The 16,961-nt window shown below is 37.5% G+C and overlaps 1 protein-coding gene across 1 annotated transcript; it reads left to right on the forward strand.

The window, feature by feature from the left end:
• The first annotated feature begins 258 nt into the window (after window positions 1-258).
• On the forward strand, window positions 259-5,444 carry COMMD8 (COMM domain containing 8). The gene is made up of 4 exons (XM_085322763.1): window positions 259-440; window positions 1,407-1,559; window positions 3,176-3,331; window positions 4,960-5,444. Exons 1-4 carry the CDS (start codon window positions 309-311, stop codon window positions 4,978-4,980), a joined length of 462 nt encoding a protein of 153 aa, XP_085178889.1. The 5' UTR covers window positions 259-308; the 3' UTR covers window positions 4,981-5,444.
• The last annotated feature ends 11,517 nt before the right edge of the window (window positions 5,445-16,961 follow it).

Below are 16,961 nucleotides of genomic sequence, written 5' to 3' on the forward strand. Positions count from 1 at the left end.
GGGGGGGCGCCCGGCGCGGCCCGGCCCGGCCCGGTCCGTCGCGACCTGTCCGTGAGGCGCGGCGCGGCGGGCGGGGCTCTCCGCGCTCTCGGGTCGCGGAGGGAGCCGCGAGCCGCCTGCGGCTCTGTGGGTTCTGTGAATGGCGTTGCGGCGCTGGGAGGGCGCCGAGGCAGTGCTCAGCCACGAGAAGAGGGATATCCGAAGTGCCTGCAGAATCCCACACCTGGTACAGGTTAACTACAGCGTCAGCACGGTTTTAATCAGGTTTCACTTTGTTCTTCCAGTTCCTTCATAAAATAGTTGACGGCATGTGTGGCCGTGCGTATCCTCGCTACCAGGATTATGGCAGTGCTTGGAGCTTGACGGAGTGGATGGAGGTTTTAGAAGAAACAGTGGCCTATTTCAAAACTGCAGTTGGCAGAAACATGTCYGATGAAGAGGTAATGGCTCATCACTGACTGAGTTTGAGATCAGACTGSAGTGATTAGCCTTGTGGTTTATTCACTCCTAAGTTTTTCTGTAATGTAGAATTTGAATAATAACAGGTTAAATCTGAATAGCGTCAGGTAGAAAGCGAGCAGCGTTTAGAGATGTAATGCTCCTCTTGAAAGAGAAGGTGAAATTGGACCCTTAAAAATATAGTGAAGAGTACTGATTTGTTAAAATATCCTGTCAGTCACTTAAATCAGTATCTTATGTACTGCTGAATTAATGTGTCATTAGCAATGAAAACAATTTATGCTCTTGTTTGGCTTAGTCTGTATTGATGTGTCTTAAAATAGTGGCTGTATGTAAGTGCTTAAACCTTGAGTCTAAATAGACCATGTGAGACAGGGACAATAATTCAGGGCATTTCAATATGTCTAAATTTTGCAGAAACTCGTTCCATTACGAGGAATCTTAATTCTCATTTTCTACCCRTTGCTAGTATTCTCTGACTGCTTGCTAGTAGCTAGGTCACAGAAGGAGGCACAGAATAAGAGCTTTGTTAGTTTGTCTGTTTAAGCTAAAATAATACKATTTTCCTCCACTCTGATATTCAGAAATTCTCCAAACTAAGCCTGTGCTGTTTGTGTGGTTCTTGTGTTCATTTTAAATGGCGTCTAGCAAGGCCAAGAAAGCCTCCATTCTCTGGTCTCATTTTGTTTAAATGACCTTATGCATTAGATAGGCACTACTGCCCAACAAGATGTGTGTGTATATATATATTTTAATATTGCTGTGGCAGATGCACTGTTTGTAGTGGCCAATAGTTGGAATCAGTAAGATGAGGTTATGAAGTTCAGTGTTAACAGCTATCCAGGTAGAAGCTTGGATAGCTGCAGAGCTATTACTATGTGGTATATCTTATTTCTTTGGTTCATAACTAAAGCAGTCTTAATTTTAATCTATGTTGATATTTACAGGTTGCTGAACAGGTGACTGAATTAAATTCAAACTATCAAGAAGCAATCACAAAATGTCTAAAAGGCAGAAAGGAAGAAATCAGGAATGCATTAGTAGAAAGAGTAAATGCAATCTCTTCTACCCAGCTGCAGGATTTTGACTGGCAGTTAAAGGTRAGACTATTTCTCTAGTGTTGTTTTGAATATACCTAAGGAAGAAGTATTCCACAATGTAGCAGTAACTATTGATACAGTCTCTTTAGTAGACCAGCTCATTGTGGTGCACAGCTTAATTTTTATGGGTACCAGAAACCCACATTCATGATAACAAGCCAAAGACTTGCCATAAATCTGTATAAATCTTGAAAATACATGTTTTTTTTTCATACTACAATATACAAAATCACCTCTTTCCTAAAAGAAGAATGAAAGTAACTCGAACACCTGAAAATCTCGTTTACTGTCATGATTTTCAGGCCTRAGTAGATACTTTTTATTTTAAGTAGATAGAATTTTTACTCTATGGAAAAAGAATGTATTACACTAATTCAGGGTGTGGTTCTTTGACTCTTCAAATTTTTAGATTTCTGCATTAAATCATTTACTGATTAGTCTGAAATCATTTATCTTTGGTTTATTTTACTAATAAGTGTGCTGCCTAAAGTTGGATGGTGCTTTGAGGTTGCAAAGACATTGCTTAGAGCTTTAAATTAAGCTCTAAGCTATCTTAGATTTAGAATGTAAACTGCGTAAGTAATGTTATTTTGTCTGTCCGTGGAAGATGTTAAATAGTAAATAGTTTTCTGCCTCAACAAGAATAATTTGTGGAGCAAATAGCTTTGGAAATCAAAGAGCAATGCCTAAGTAGACAAGGTTTTGCAAGAGCTGATGCTGTGGCAACATATTGTGCTTCAGATGAGCTGTTACTAAGCCTTGATCCCTCTTGCTAACTGTGTTTACTCCTGACAAGAATATAAGCCAGACTTCTGAGAACTCTTGTTACTTACTTGTAGTTTCCCTTAACCTTTCTCTGTGAAGGATTTTTTGTCTGTCTTCCTATTTCATGATACAAACTTATTGTAGATATCTAAACTGTTGCCTGTATTTTGTTTAAACCACTCTTCTTTATTGCTTCAGTGGGTTGTGGTGGTTTTTTATCTACTCTAATTGAATCCTACCAAGGAGATTCTCTCYCCCTTTTTGTACTRCATTCTGCTCTCTAAATAAGACAGCTGGGTACAGAAACTGACTGGCTGTCATGTCAACCGATACTCTAATACATATCAAAGTCTAGCTTATATTAGAGTAGACATAATAGTAAACAAAAGAAATCCATGCAATTGTTGTATAATTCTCTTAATCAGTATTTGTTAAATAGTATATCTCACAAATGATCAGCTGTAGAATTGAAAACTGCACAGAAGCTGTCCACTTTTTCCTTACCTCCCCCTCCTAAAACCCTTCTCACTTGTTGATTACCAGAACTGTTCCAGTAAGGTGATTTCAAAGTATACTTTTAAAGAGCTATGCTTTAATGCTTCATTCCTTATGATTTAGAACAAAAAAATTTAGAAGCCTWGTAATTTTAACAAGTTCTTTTTACAAATATTTTGCTATGAGAAGGGTTGTTGGTATATTGTCGATTAAAAAATTAAAAAGCAGCTGCAGAGATGAGTGAGAAGTTAGTTTCTTCATGTTGATGTTCTAGTAGTACTCTTTCTGTATAAAATGTAGGTAAAAGCTTTATGGCTTCACTTTAACTTTTTTGTTTGTTTCATTAACTTACACAGCTTGCTCTCTCCAGTGATAAAATCTCCATGCTGCAAATGCCACTTCTCAATCTTGATTTGGATGTGAGAGAAAATGGTGAAATTAAACCAATCTCTATAGAAATGAATAAGGAAGAGTTACAGAACCTAATAAATGCATTGGAAGCTGCTAATAAGGTAGATTTTTACCATCCTTTCCTACTGAATTCTCATTTACTGCGTTTATTCTAATGAAATTTGTTACCAGTATCCTGCTGAAAATCTGAAGTAAATCATTCATTAGCAAAATATCTTTTGACTCTGAAGTCTGTCAGTGTAGTTGAGAAATTTTTTAAAGAAATGTAATTAAGAGTCCTGATAACCTGTAATTAGAGTTCTGAGTCTGCTCAGAACACCATTAAAAGATCTTGCAAGAGTAAGAGGAGAAGGAAATAAAATGACAAAGTGACAGATGAGTGGTATTTTGAAAGATGGAAGAGAGAGAGAGAGAGGTGTGTGGGGGAGAGAGAGAGAAAGAAAACTGTGCTATTCCCCCAGCTTCCCAAAACTTCAGTGGCTGTGAATGTATATCACAGAATTGCCTGACTTTTATTTCCATGGCACAGTAAATCAGGAGGAAAATTACGAAGACGACAATATGTCTATAACACAAGAAGAAAATTTCAAGTGTGACTTATTTGGGATGTCTCAAATTTCCTCAGTCTTTTCTTTAGGAGGATTTAAAAAAATTKTTAGAGGAGGAAGTGTCTTGTGACTTGCTCCTTGGATAACCATGTTTCCTGGAAGCCGTCCTTGTTCAGTTATGTCTCAGTATTCATTCTGGCCCTGTAAGAAAGGGCAGCAGGACTTCTATTTTTTTTTTTAATCTGAAAATATACTTCAAATATTTACCAAGTTGGTTATCTGGGAGATAATTCTCTGGCAGCTTATAGGATGGATATGAAGGTGGTGCATGGACATATTTGGAACTTGGCGGCATCTAGTTGCTTGTTAATGCTTATTGTGTAGAGAGATTCTTTAGATGTTTTAAGTAATGTTATAATGCTGTAATTTGGAATTTGTAGATACAGGTTTCTAAAATAAACTTTGGTATGTTACAACYAAAAATAATCAATTTGTAGTTTTTAGAATGAAATACTAAGATATAATAGTCCTATTAGTCTTGGTGTCTTATGTAGTTCAAAATATTATGTCCACCTGTTGCCTCAGTGAGGCTGGTGTGAGACCTCTGGGTAGCTACACAGTTTCCACTGAGATAAATGTATTAGTGGAGATACAGATGCAACTTTGTTGAAATGACTGCACTTCTCAACATTTTTCTTTTCCCTGGGCTTTTTTCTCCAAAGCAAATAAAAAGAGCAGCTTCTCTTGAATTCAAGACTATGCAAAAAATTTTTTTTCCAGCTCAGACTTCAGCATTTTCCATAGGCCTTGTGTCCTACTTGAAAGTCTGCTGTAGGAGATTTTTATTCCATACTTACACTTCCATGTGAGGGCAGTGAGGAWTTTGCTTTATAAATGGAGCCCTCAGTTCTGCGTTGTGTGAAGTGAATCCAGTGGACCTGGAATTACCGTTCTGTTTTTTCAATCACAAGGAGCTGAAGAATGCTTTGTGTGCTGTAAGCACCAAAGAAAATTGTTAGAAGTAGTAGTAGCTGTGAGGTGCATTTTCCAGAGGAAAGATGTGTTTATACAGTCCTGTATTGTAGTGTAACTGTGACAGAAAGCATAAAGCTGTATTTCTGAGATTATTTTAGTTTTTTATTCTTTCAACTTTGATCTCATTCCTTTTCTTCTTTTTGAAGGTTGTTTTGCAACTGAAGTGATCATATTGAGACGATTGACAGCATCTGCTGGTGCTGATTCCACAAGTGACTTGGAAAAATAGAAATGTTCTCTACAAAGCCAAAAGCTATTGATGCAATAAAATACTGAACTGAGCAGGCAGTAATGACTTGTGACCAAATAAACTGTTACTCCTTTGAAAAACAGAAACATCTTAGATCTGCTAGACCAAAATTATTCAAATCCAATGTACAGTTGCTTTCAGTACTGAAAATATATAGAACTATAAACAGTGTAAGTATCATCATCACATGCATTTGCATCTTTACTTTTGTTAAATTTTGGGGGTGATTGCACATCTTCCTGGGAAGACTAAGGCACCTTACTTATGTAACACTTTATCCTTACCGAAAGTGCAGTGATGATGAAGAACGTGACAGCAGAGCTGTAGCATTAATGTATTTATACTTGTAAATAATAAACAATTGATTTTTTTTTGTGTGTGTGTGACTAACTGCAATAAGTTGGTTCTTGATTTAATAATCACTAACTTCTGAACTTTGTTAAATGCTAAAATCACCTCTGAAAACAACAGCAGTATAAAAGCTGAGTAAGGACTTGGGGTTAACCCAGTCTTTTTCAGTTTGGATTCAGCATCTTAGCTGGTTGTTTTTCACTTAAATATATTGATGGTTTCCAAAGGAGTTGCTGTGCGAGAGAGGAACTGACCTATGTGGCCTGTCAAAAGGATATTCCCAGCCTATGCAGTAAGGCATATAACTGGTAAATCTGCATCTARATCTTACTGAAACTSAATTGGGGTTTTCTGGTAGTATGTAACAAAAATCAGAAGCATACRCTGGAGAAGCTTACACCAGGAGTTTAATTGTTTCTACTGTTAAACCATTTTTCTATATTTAAGGAGCAAATTATCTGTAATGCTTATATAAATGATAATGTGCACTGCCACACATCTGTATACATATGTATGTATAAAAAAAGGCAAAATAATGTTGCAAACTTCAGTGTCTTGGAATTCTTCCATTTTGTTTTGCTGTGCCATATATTTAAATATGGGYAAAGTGTAAAGTAGTACATCTGTACAAAAATATTGGACTTCACAGGATTGCATGGAGAAGAGGAGGACAAGAAGTCTTATAGAAAAGCCTATGTGAAAAATATTTAGCTCACTATCCCAAAAGCCTAGTAAAATCCATGTTTCGAATCTAAGAACTGGCACAGAGGCTCTGCAGGTCAGAGAACACATTTTAAAAAAATTTTGTGTGTGTGTGTGTGTATATATGTATATATATAAAAGCGTGTGTATATATAAAAATTGATACCAGTACATTTAGTCATATGCATTTAGTTCAGTGTCAGCAATTCAAGAAAAATCATAAAAGTAGAAGGGGTTAAGAGTCATAAGAATTATTAAAAGATTGGAAAAATAGCTTATAGTGAAAGAAACTCAGTCTTTAAAAGATGTGACTTCATCATAGTTCTGAGTATTCAAAAGTAATAGAAATTTGTTAATCACCTAATCAGTTTATCAGATGACAGATCTTGAATCAGTGGTCTCAAATTCATGCTAAAATATTCAGGCTGGAACTAACGTTTTTTAATTTCAAAAAAAATCTAGAAGAAGTTATTGCTGGTTGTCCTGTAGTCTATTTAGGAATACCCTTATTTTTTGGTTGCGAATTTAATGAATAAATTGGTCAGATTTGCTTATTTTKTTAGGCAGGTATATTTGTCTTGCCTCTACTTTTCCCTTCCCTGTAAATGTTGCTTTATAGAAGAACRAAACTGCTTTTATAGGGTCCTTTATGTTTAAATGCTTCATGGATTGAATGATGAATTTTAAAAATTAACTCTGCTTTAGTTATCATTATGCTGAGAATATGTTGCTAGAAGGCTTCTGTAGAGAAAAGAGGCTTAGCTTTTTGGTAATTGATTTTATTGTTGATAAATTGTTCTGATCATTGAGGACAAAAGTGCTGCATTTAAAGTAGTGGTCAGCTGTTTCTTACTTCCATTTATTTCATACAAGTGTACGCTATCAAGTTCTGCACATCATTTGGATAGAAGACACTCAGGTGTTGATCCATTTKTTACAATTTATAGACACACTGTGAATGCATTGAAGAAAGTAACAATATTTAGGAGGTCTCTAGGTCAAAGAACAAAAATGGATATGCTAAACAGGCTTAGGAATATGCTGCTGCTGAGAACTTTTATGCTGGTATCACTTAGTTTTTAAAGACCATTGTTCAAAACTACAGTAAACTAATTCTTCAAAATATAGTTGTGTTTTTTCAACAATAAAAGGTCACAAATGAGAAGTTTCATTTTTACATTCAAAATCTGCTACATATCTAGCTGCTAGAAAGCAATCTTTTAAAATGCAGGTACTACATAGGAATATTTCTAACTTCTTAGTAAAGTACAGACTTTAAAAATTTTATATAATTGACTTTTAAATTTCATTTTAAAATATCTTAAAATGGATTTATAATTACACTGAGGGTGTGTGGTGGTGTTTCATCTTCATTGTATTTCTGTAGCACTTAACAGGAAAGGCTGAAGAATATTTTTTCAATAAATTTTTTTAAAGATGTGGTTGCTCTTACGATGTAGCAGTAATAACAGAAAAAGCAGGTTGTGTTTAAATTTTACTGAGATCCTAAAACTGATAGTAAAACCAGGTGTTGTTTATATAATTGGCAAAACTCGACTGTTTTTGACAGCAAGCATAACTACAGCGTGTGAATGGCTGAACAAGGAGAGCACCAAACAGGAGAGCTTGCTGCTCTGTACTTGYAGGGTTTATTAGAAAAGCTTGTCATTCTGGCTCTGCTCTGAAAAGTGGGTACGGTTGGGGCAGGAAGGGTCTGCAGTTGTGACAGATGAGGCATTGTGGAAATTGCACCAGGCCAAATTGATGCAAAAAGCTAGAAATTCCACAAAAACCATGATACTYGTGTCAGCTTCAACATTTTAATGAATGCAGATGGAAATAGAAAGGTAGRAAAAATGTGTGCATAATGGAAACATCTGGAAAAGCTCCTGTAGCTGGGGCAATATGTACAATTTGACATGGCATGTGATGTAGGTGCAGCAGTGCTCCCTTCTAGGCTGAAGAACAGGAGGTTAGGTAAGAAACTTTTAATTTTGGCATTGCTTATCTGTTCAGTGTGCCCACATCCATATTCTTCTGTATCCTTCCAGGCCTTAGCCTATGCTCTTTCTATTTGAATATGAATGGCGTTGGTGTTTGCATGTCCCACAACACAAGCTCATGATGGTGATTTCCAAATCGCTTCYTGGGCTGCTTCCCTTCACTAGTTCGTATTGTATCAGTGTTTGGCCCCGCAGAGCTYGTTTCTGGGCCCGGCGGCCGTGCAGCACACAGGCACATCCATGCTGAAGCAGCAGCCGACCACGTGTAACTGCGCTTTTCCGTGCGATGAAAGTGTAATTCCTCCTTGCTGAGCTCATTCCTCTTCATTCATTAGAAATTTACTCCATAYAGTTTTCACAGCTACCTGCTATGTTTCTGTGATTTGGCCTGATTTGATTCTCCGAACTTAAAGTTTACGCTGAAGTCAGTGAGATTCTGGATAAAGTCACAGTTTGGTCCATTTAGCTGAATCATCATATACCAGAGTCACAGTATTACCGACTTTAAGGAAATTTCACATCTCAAAATGTAGACTGTATTCCAGGGGAAAATAAAAAGGAAAACAACCTTCATAAACATACTGGTAAAACCTCTGTGGTTTTAAAGGTACCATATAGAGACCTCTTCAGCATGTAATTAAGACTAGAATCAAAAGCCCTAACAAAAAGGGTAAGTATAATGTACACACTGTATGAAGTTTTGATTTCAACAAGCAAAAAGCACATAGAGAAATTCACCTTGCATAAACAAACCTACAATTTGCATCAGAAAATGTAGCCTATCTTGATAGAAAGCGTAAAAGTGAATTATAAAAGTAATGTTACTTGTCCTTCATTGGCATTAATTGAATTTCTTCCCTTGATTTCAGAAAGATCATGGTTTTTTAATGGTCATTTCAGGTTTGGTTTTGGAACAATAACATGTTTCAGAGTTGGATCAGACCAGCAAATTGTAGGTATGGAAGTGATCGCTCTAATAAAGCCACTTTTGCAACAAAGCAATTGTGTATGTCAAAATATTTTGGTTTTAGATCTAAATCCATATCAGCCTGTGAAACATCTCTGAGTTTTGGAGCAAGCAGATAACTTCTTTGACAGCTACAATAAAATAAGGAATATTTTCTTTGTTTCTTGGGAATGCAGAAATTTCAGATTTTGGATGTTTCTGTTAATTTTGATTTAAATGGGAACAGAAACGAGTATTAAATAAACAAGGAGAGAACTGTTAGTAACTATCTTATGATACTCAATCCTGAATCCTTTACCTATGCTGAAGTCTGATTCAGCTCTTTATTGGAATGATGATTTACCACCTCTGTTTCGTAAGGCTTATATTTGCTGCAGCATACAATATACGATACRATATACAAGGTTAGTGGCCTCTGARCAAGTCTAAAAATCAGATAATATGTGATCTGCTAGATCAAAGCYGAACAACTGATGCTTCACAAACATGAACAAGAAAATTGATGTGTTAACAGATCACAGATGTGATCAGGGTTGCTTCTGCTCTGCCTGAAATGCATAGTTCTCCAATGGAAACTTATTTTAAACATTTTGTACTTGACATGATTGACATTTTATACTTTTCCTCTATGGTCACACAGATATAGCTAGGCAGTGATGAGTTAAAAGACTAATTAGACACCATTTCTAGAGAGTTGATGTGCTTGTGCTACAATGTAATTGTCTTAGCTACTCATTGATAATAATATTCAAATGCAATTAGAGTTTGCTAAGAATAAAAGCATAAAAGGAGGCAGAGCAGGCTATTTCTTAGACTGGCTCTGGTACAGGACAAGAGCTGATGTTTTTATAACATTTGGAGACTCAAAATGATCTATAAAATAATTAGGAAACAAATACCCCAAGAAGCAGAAAACGTTATTACAATTCGTTCTGCACTCCAATACAGTAAGTAGATCAAAATCACCTGTTTTTTCTTTAAAAAACTGTATTTCTCATTTGTTTCTTAATTCTTTCACTTTGCATGTATATATTTCAGTCCCCTTTTAACTACATGTTGAAATTCAGTACTTTTCAGTGATCTCCTGTCTTATATGGGCCAAAGGGTGGATGCCCATGGGGTAAAAAGAAATATACTTCTATAACCATAGATATATTTAAAATATTTATTTTAAATGCTTTGCAGCATAAAAAATATTAAAAGTATCTTTGTATGTAACTAGTGTAACTCAGCCCTTTTGTTGATTAATGCTCTCAAGGCAGCATTAGCAACGCATCGTCAGTAGGTGGGAATTCATGAGAAGCCTGTGGCAAAGGGGCAGAGTCAGTCAGTGATGGGAAACAGCAACACCTGATATAACATGGCTACAGCCCTGGGTGATTTTCCTCCAAATTTATCTCAAGAAATGAAGAAATGCAGTACAAAAGGATGGAACACCTATAGAGATGAACAAGGTGAACCAGTGGGTAACTCAAAAACGGCAACTTCTGCACTGTTCAGTGCTAGCATAAAGCACAGGTCTTGTTTTATGCATTCAAAATGAAAAAAATGAATGTTGACACAAATATTCATGTGATACTAAAAATGTGATTTTTGTGGTGTTCTAACACCCTTTCTATCACTCCTGCTATCCTTTCTTAATTATTTTGAATAGTATGGGAATATAAATGAAGCAGAAGGATTTTAATGTATCCTTCCAAGTGACTGAAGCTGCTCTTACACAAACAATTTCAGGCTGATTCCACCTATCCTGCCTGCCATCACAATGATAAGACTCAGAAACCAGGTGGAATTTTACTCAGCACAGAAGGGATCCCAGGCTGGCTATCTAGCTGCATTGGTATCAGAGATATGGGTAAAATCACTGCAGTCTCTCAGGTGACTCCATCCCAGTTTGAGGCCCTGGACTGACACAGAGAAACTGATTTGCTCAGCGTTTGGAGAACTACATGCTCCAAACATTTTMCCTGTCCAGTAGTTGACCATTTCATTCATAGTTAGACGGGATGCTGCTTAAGAAAAGTCAGATTAGAATGAGATTAAAAGATCCTTATGACTGTGAAATAAATAGTTCCAAGAGCATGAAAGCCAGCAAACCCTGGTTGCCTGTAAAGCTGGCTACAGAAGGGCAGTCCTGCGTGGATTCTCTGATGACTGATAAGGATGAGGTTCACTGTGTGCCTTTCTCCCAGAAGAGATGGAGTGGATTAACAGGACCTTTGTCCTCGCCCAGCTGCCTGCTTTCATGAAACTTGTCAGAATGTAATATCGCACAGATTCCTGCTCTTCCATGATCTTTCGGTTGAAGTTACCACTGGATTTGAATAGGAGGCACTCCCAGATGGACACACATGCCTACACACACAGAGACAGTAGCAGCTCATTTCATTAGGAAACAAATTTCTAATAAAAATTTCTTTAAATAATATAGTCTCACTCACAGTTTATATGAAACAGCCACACAAATTTTAAGGGGAGTTAGCTGAAATCTATTTAGCAATGGGACCTTATGTATACTGAGCTTTAAGCCTCGTTTGTAAGGGCAGGCAAACTAACTACTAAAACACAACACTGAGGGACCTTGGTATTACGGTCGCTGTTGTTCCCCCTTATCACTTAAAGCCAGTTGAGTGACTCCAAATCCTTGGTGGGAAGAGGCTGTGCTTTCTAGCACTCCCTAACTTCTAACACCAGATGGCAGTGTACACGAGTACCCCATAAATAACTGCACACTCGCCCTTCTGCTGCTAATCATCACTGCCTATTCCTTGCTGCCAAGCTATTGCTCTGAGGTGAGGAATATTTCCTTCTGCATTTTGTCTAAAGGTAGCTGAAAAGCCACAAACACGTGMTAGTTGTCTTGTATGTGTTATCATCAAGTTTTGCCTTTTAAAATTCCCTTTTGAGGCTGTATGTCTAACCTAAAAAGAGGCTTTAATTTAAATCAAATATGCCTTGCAAGCTGGTATGCCAAGTTCTTTACCAGATTAGTGGTTAAATGTGCTGACAGGAGCTCTGTGGGAGGTAAGAGTCGCTGGCTCCAGGGAAAGATRTGTCAATCTGCAGTAAGTGGCTCTTCCCTCTCTATGAGATATAGTAGCCCTTGCTGCAAAACTTAGTGTTGAGGGCTGGAAGCTGTCTTCTCACTGTGGCTTCTAGCTCTTGACTCAGCCAAGCTTTGGTGGGTACTGTGCAAAACACCTCAGGGCTGGATTTTGTATTGGTGCTGCCGGCGGAGGGTCTCCTGATGCTTTGGAGCCTCCCAAGTGTTGGCAGGTGACTGCTCCTCTGCCCTTGTTGCCACTGCTGGGAGAGTTCTGGTGCTCAGCACACACAAATTCATTTTTGTTTTATCAATGTCGAAGTCCCATAGTAGTGCCAATGAAAAGTTACTTGTAATAACAGCAACCGCATTGCATAGGTCCACAGTTCTACGTTTGTTTTGTTTAGTTTTCTTCAGACATTCCCCTACTCTTCCATTTGTTTGCCTGACATTTTTCTCTTTCCTGCATCTTCTTATATCAGTGATCTGTGATAACTGGAGGAGTCAAAAAATAAACAAACCTAAAGAACTGGCTGCTGTTCAGAAAACACTGTCAGAATTTAATTACTTAAAACCTATGCTACTGTTAGGCCAAGGCAGAGTGATTTCTTCTCTATCTAGGTCTTGGAAAATCATGTAGTAACAAAACTGATYGTATTTAAGTGCACTAAGATATTGAGTGCTATTCCACTGTGATCTTACTTTGCTCTCTAAACAGTTTTATCCACTGAGTTGTATTTAAATGGCTGCTATTACTTTTCTTTATGGGGAAGTGRAATGGAGTAATATTTCTTGTCCCCTGGAGAAGAGTGCTTTGGTTTTGTCTTTTACATTTTGTCTTTTTTTTTCCTTCCTGAAGAAAATTCACTTGTAGAGTGGCAAGACTTGCACTCGCACTGTTTTACTTGTCAATAATGCTTCCTCGGGTCCACACTCTTTTCTGGCTTAGAACTGTATGATGCAACTGTTCTTATCCTATATGTCTAGTGCTTACGTATGAAGCAGCTGGATGGCATGTAAGCTGGATACTGTGTGTATCCAGATGCTAGCTGTCTAGAAGAAAAATGTTAAAGACCAGTAAAGCTAATCTTTGCTCTTGTAATAAAAGGCAAAGGCTCCTTTATTTATCACTTAGATTCTTGTTTCAATGTTGGATGCTTGCTTTTCCTAAATGTCCACGTACTTGTAATCAGAAGAAGGATTGTAATGTTTCCATGYCATAGGTATAACAAATTACTGATGTGTGGTCTGTCTGTGAACATCTTYGGGCAATTGGTATGAAAAGCTGTTCATTGATAGCTTTTTTTAATGTAGTACATTAGACCACAGATCTGCAGAATGCATTATGTTCTATACACAGTATGCCTGCACTTTAATTACTACTTGTGATTTCATGGTCCTTCTTTCTCCTGTGCCTTTAACTGCCTCCAAGCAGTTGAACTTGTCTGGTATTCCTGGGCTGGAGGCAGATTGCTCAGGTAGGGGTTAACATCTGAAAGTTGCTTTCCCTTTTTAGTTTAGAAGATCCTAAGTATAATGGTTGGATACTATTTTTCTAAAAGTGAGTTGCTGGCTGCCTTTGAGGCTGTGACCTTTATAATTGATAGKAGCAGATGGATAAATGTATGCAAGCTTATACTTAGCTTGTAGACTTTATACAGAGGCTGCATAATGCATTGGTTAATGCTGGGAAGAATTTGTCCTTAGGTGGAGGATATTCAGAGCATCAGAGGAGCACTTTCTGTTGTCTCATTATCTCTAGCACATAGAAAAGTCAGTGTCATGAAAGGGAAGTAAATAGTGCAGAAGTGATCTCTAAGATGTCACAGCAATTATTGCACTTATGATAGTAGCAAGTTTATGTAGTTTCAGTGACATGGGARTAGTTTATCTGCATATATAGCAATGGAGTTGTTTAAAAAGAAAAAAAAATTGATGCATCACCACATTGTTCTCAACTCTCCACTTCAAACCACAGGCTTGAGAATATTGAACCATTTGTTTAGACAATTTTTCCTTTCACTGCCCTACAGATACTTGGGATATCCTTATGTGACATAATTATGAACAAAACTGTCCCAAAGTCCCCAAGTCAATACTAAATCCTGTTGGGTTTCATTCSCTGAAATAGGGGTTCAATCTTGGGTTCATGAAACAGGTGGAGTGCAGAAGCTCTTCCTTCCTTCTCGTACCAGCATAATAGGCAGCACTCTCCTTCGCCACCACTCTCTGGGCCAAAACCAAGGGATTTTATAGGGAAGTGCTCTTACTTTTGCTCTGTTCCTCGTTTCCCTTTGCTGTGGAGCTGYGGAGCACTGCATGTGGCAGGCTGAAGCAGCAGGGGTGTGCTGCTGGGAACTGAAGGAAGGAGTGGAGAACTGCAGTGAAAGAACTAAGATGTCCAGCAGGGGAGCTTTTTTTTTCTTTTTTTTCTTTTTTTTTCTTTTCTTTTTTTCCTTTTTTTTTTTTTTTGTTAGGAGGTTATATAAGAGAAGACAAGGTATGTCCTCTACCAAGGTTCCTCAGGGCAAGCTCTTTCTCAGTCCTTTCTCTTTGTCATTTTTCACAAGAGCCTTTCTAAGGATAAATGACATTCCTAGGAATTAGGCAAATCTGTATCATCATTGCTAGTAATGAATCTGCAGTGCAAACTGATTAGTTTGATATCTAGGYCATCTCTTCTTAAAGCCTGCCTCTAATTGCCAAAGGCATGATGTACTTGGTCAGAAACTGCTGATTCACTTTAAAGAATCCTCTGTGTTTGTGCTAGGTGACTGCCATCTCCACTTGTAATGCAATAAGCRTGGCAGAATCACTGCCACTGTTGGGATCAACCACGATTTCAAAAGACTTAGAGCCATATTTAGAGCTTAACCAGGCCAWATATGACCTGCCTACTGTCCAGTAATGGGACAGAGATCTCTTGCTATACAATGCTCAGCACTGAGCCAAAGTATGACAAAATGATGTGGAATGAACAGGAATAAATTCAAAAAATAAAACCTCCAAAAATACAATTAAGTAGAGGTCTGAGGAGTCTAGAAACCTTCAGGTTCATTGGCTTGTGCACGTAAATCCTCTGTAGCTAAGTCCAGTGCCAATTTGCTGAATTCAAAATCACTTAATGGGGGTGGGCACGTATGTTTTGAATGGACAGTAGTGTCTTACTACTTCCCTTCTAGAACTTTTTTTTTGCAGTTAYGAAAAGTTCAGCTTGTTTAGCATTCATCAGACTTTTGTACATTTTCTGTATTTTTTAAGATACTGAAGTGTATTGTTAGTTGACACTAAAATATTCTTTATCTAAACATTTAAAATTGACTAAACAAATTAATCAATCTCTTCCATTTTGAGTGGGACAATATGTGCTAGTTCTTATTTTGGTTGCTGATGCAGTGCAAATGTTGAAAAGCTATTTGTAGTTATAAGGGTAGGCACAGAAGTTGTACCCTAATCAGAAGAACCATTTGATTGGATTAACGTTTATCCTGAGTCATCCCAAATTGTATATAATGTCTGATTAAGCTGGTAAAATTGTGCAACTTGTTAATAGGAGGGTTAAAAGTAATAGCAATGAACATACAGCCTAGGAGACCACATTCGTGCTCCACAGAATTTAGGACGAGATGGAGACTTTAGACCCCATAGAAACTAGAAAAAAGACTCACAATATGGCAAATGGGTTTGATGATGTAGATAGGAGAGGACTGACTCATCAGTTGCTTGTGGCTTGCTAGCATTTCACCCGTGGTTCCCAAGTTGTGATTATGGTAGGTGATAAGCAGAGGTTGCTGGCCAGGATGCTGGTGGTTAATCTGAACCCCAAGACTGAGGAGAAGCAATTCCTCAGGAGCAGGGTATCCAATACCACYAGGGTATCTTAAGACTTAGCTGTGYGTCCTTTTCTTCAGTGGAGTAAGCAAAACTTTGGGAAACCCTGTGCAGAACTCTCCTGTGATCTGTTCCCAGATATCTGCTGTCTCCTGGGAGAATATGTTGTAATTACCAGCCAAGGAAATGTAGAAGTCAAGAAAATTGACTGCTCTTCATCTGGAGTATCTTTTAGTAGTAGCTTCTAGGAATGTACACACTTTTTCTTCTGTTTGTTTTATTTAATACAAAATTGGAGWTGGCACAATTGTTCTTGTATCAGTTCAACTTTGCTACATTGYTACATTTGCTACATACAACAGAATTCTGGCTATATCCACCGAACTGTCTCCTGAGTTGGAAACTTGGTGGGATTTGTCTCTGCTGCCCTTTCCCTCCTTTGAAAATCCTGCCTCACTGAAAATGTGAATTGACTTACATATCCTTGAATGATACTTTTCATAGACACTATGAAAATATTCCTATTATAATCATTTGCTTTGGAAAGATGCATGATGCAATAGAGTTATCCTTTAAAGTTATTTCTTCAGTTTTCTTTAGACTCCTTTAAGGCTGAAAGACTGTAACATGACAACTACTGAGTTGTACTGTTTTACTCGGAGATGGTATGCTGTAATGGGCTACCAACATGTGGCAAGAGATACAGTAAGACTGATTTTTATTCTATTCAAAAAAGATCATGGGTGCTCTACATTTGTAAAGTAATAGGAATAGTGCTTTTGGTGAAGATGCTTTGTAAAAGCAGATCCGTGTCTTCTGAATGTGGTAAGGCTTTTTAATATTTTAATTTTTTAGAAAGCTCAAATCTAGAAGTATTCAATGGCTGAGTATCTTGCCTTCACAATGTAGCATTATGGCTACTGCAGTTCTTCAGAGTTAACAAAATTGAGAAGGAAAAACAGGTTTAGATAAGGTAGTCTGTGATAAAGTTATTGCATAAA

The sequence above is a fragment of the Rhea americana genome, unplaced genomic scaffold, assembly GCF_003343005.1.
Source record: "Rhea americana isolate MKP2758 unplaced genomic scaffold, rheAme1 scaffold_8, whole genome shotgun sequence".
Lineage (NCBI taxonomy): Eukaryota > Metazoa > Chordata > Aves > Rheiformes > Rheidae > Rhea > Rhea americana.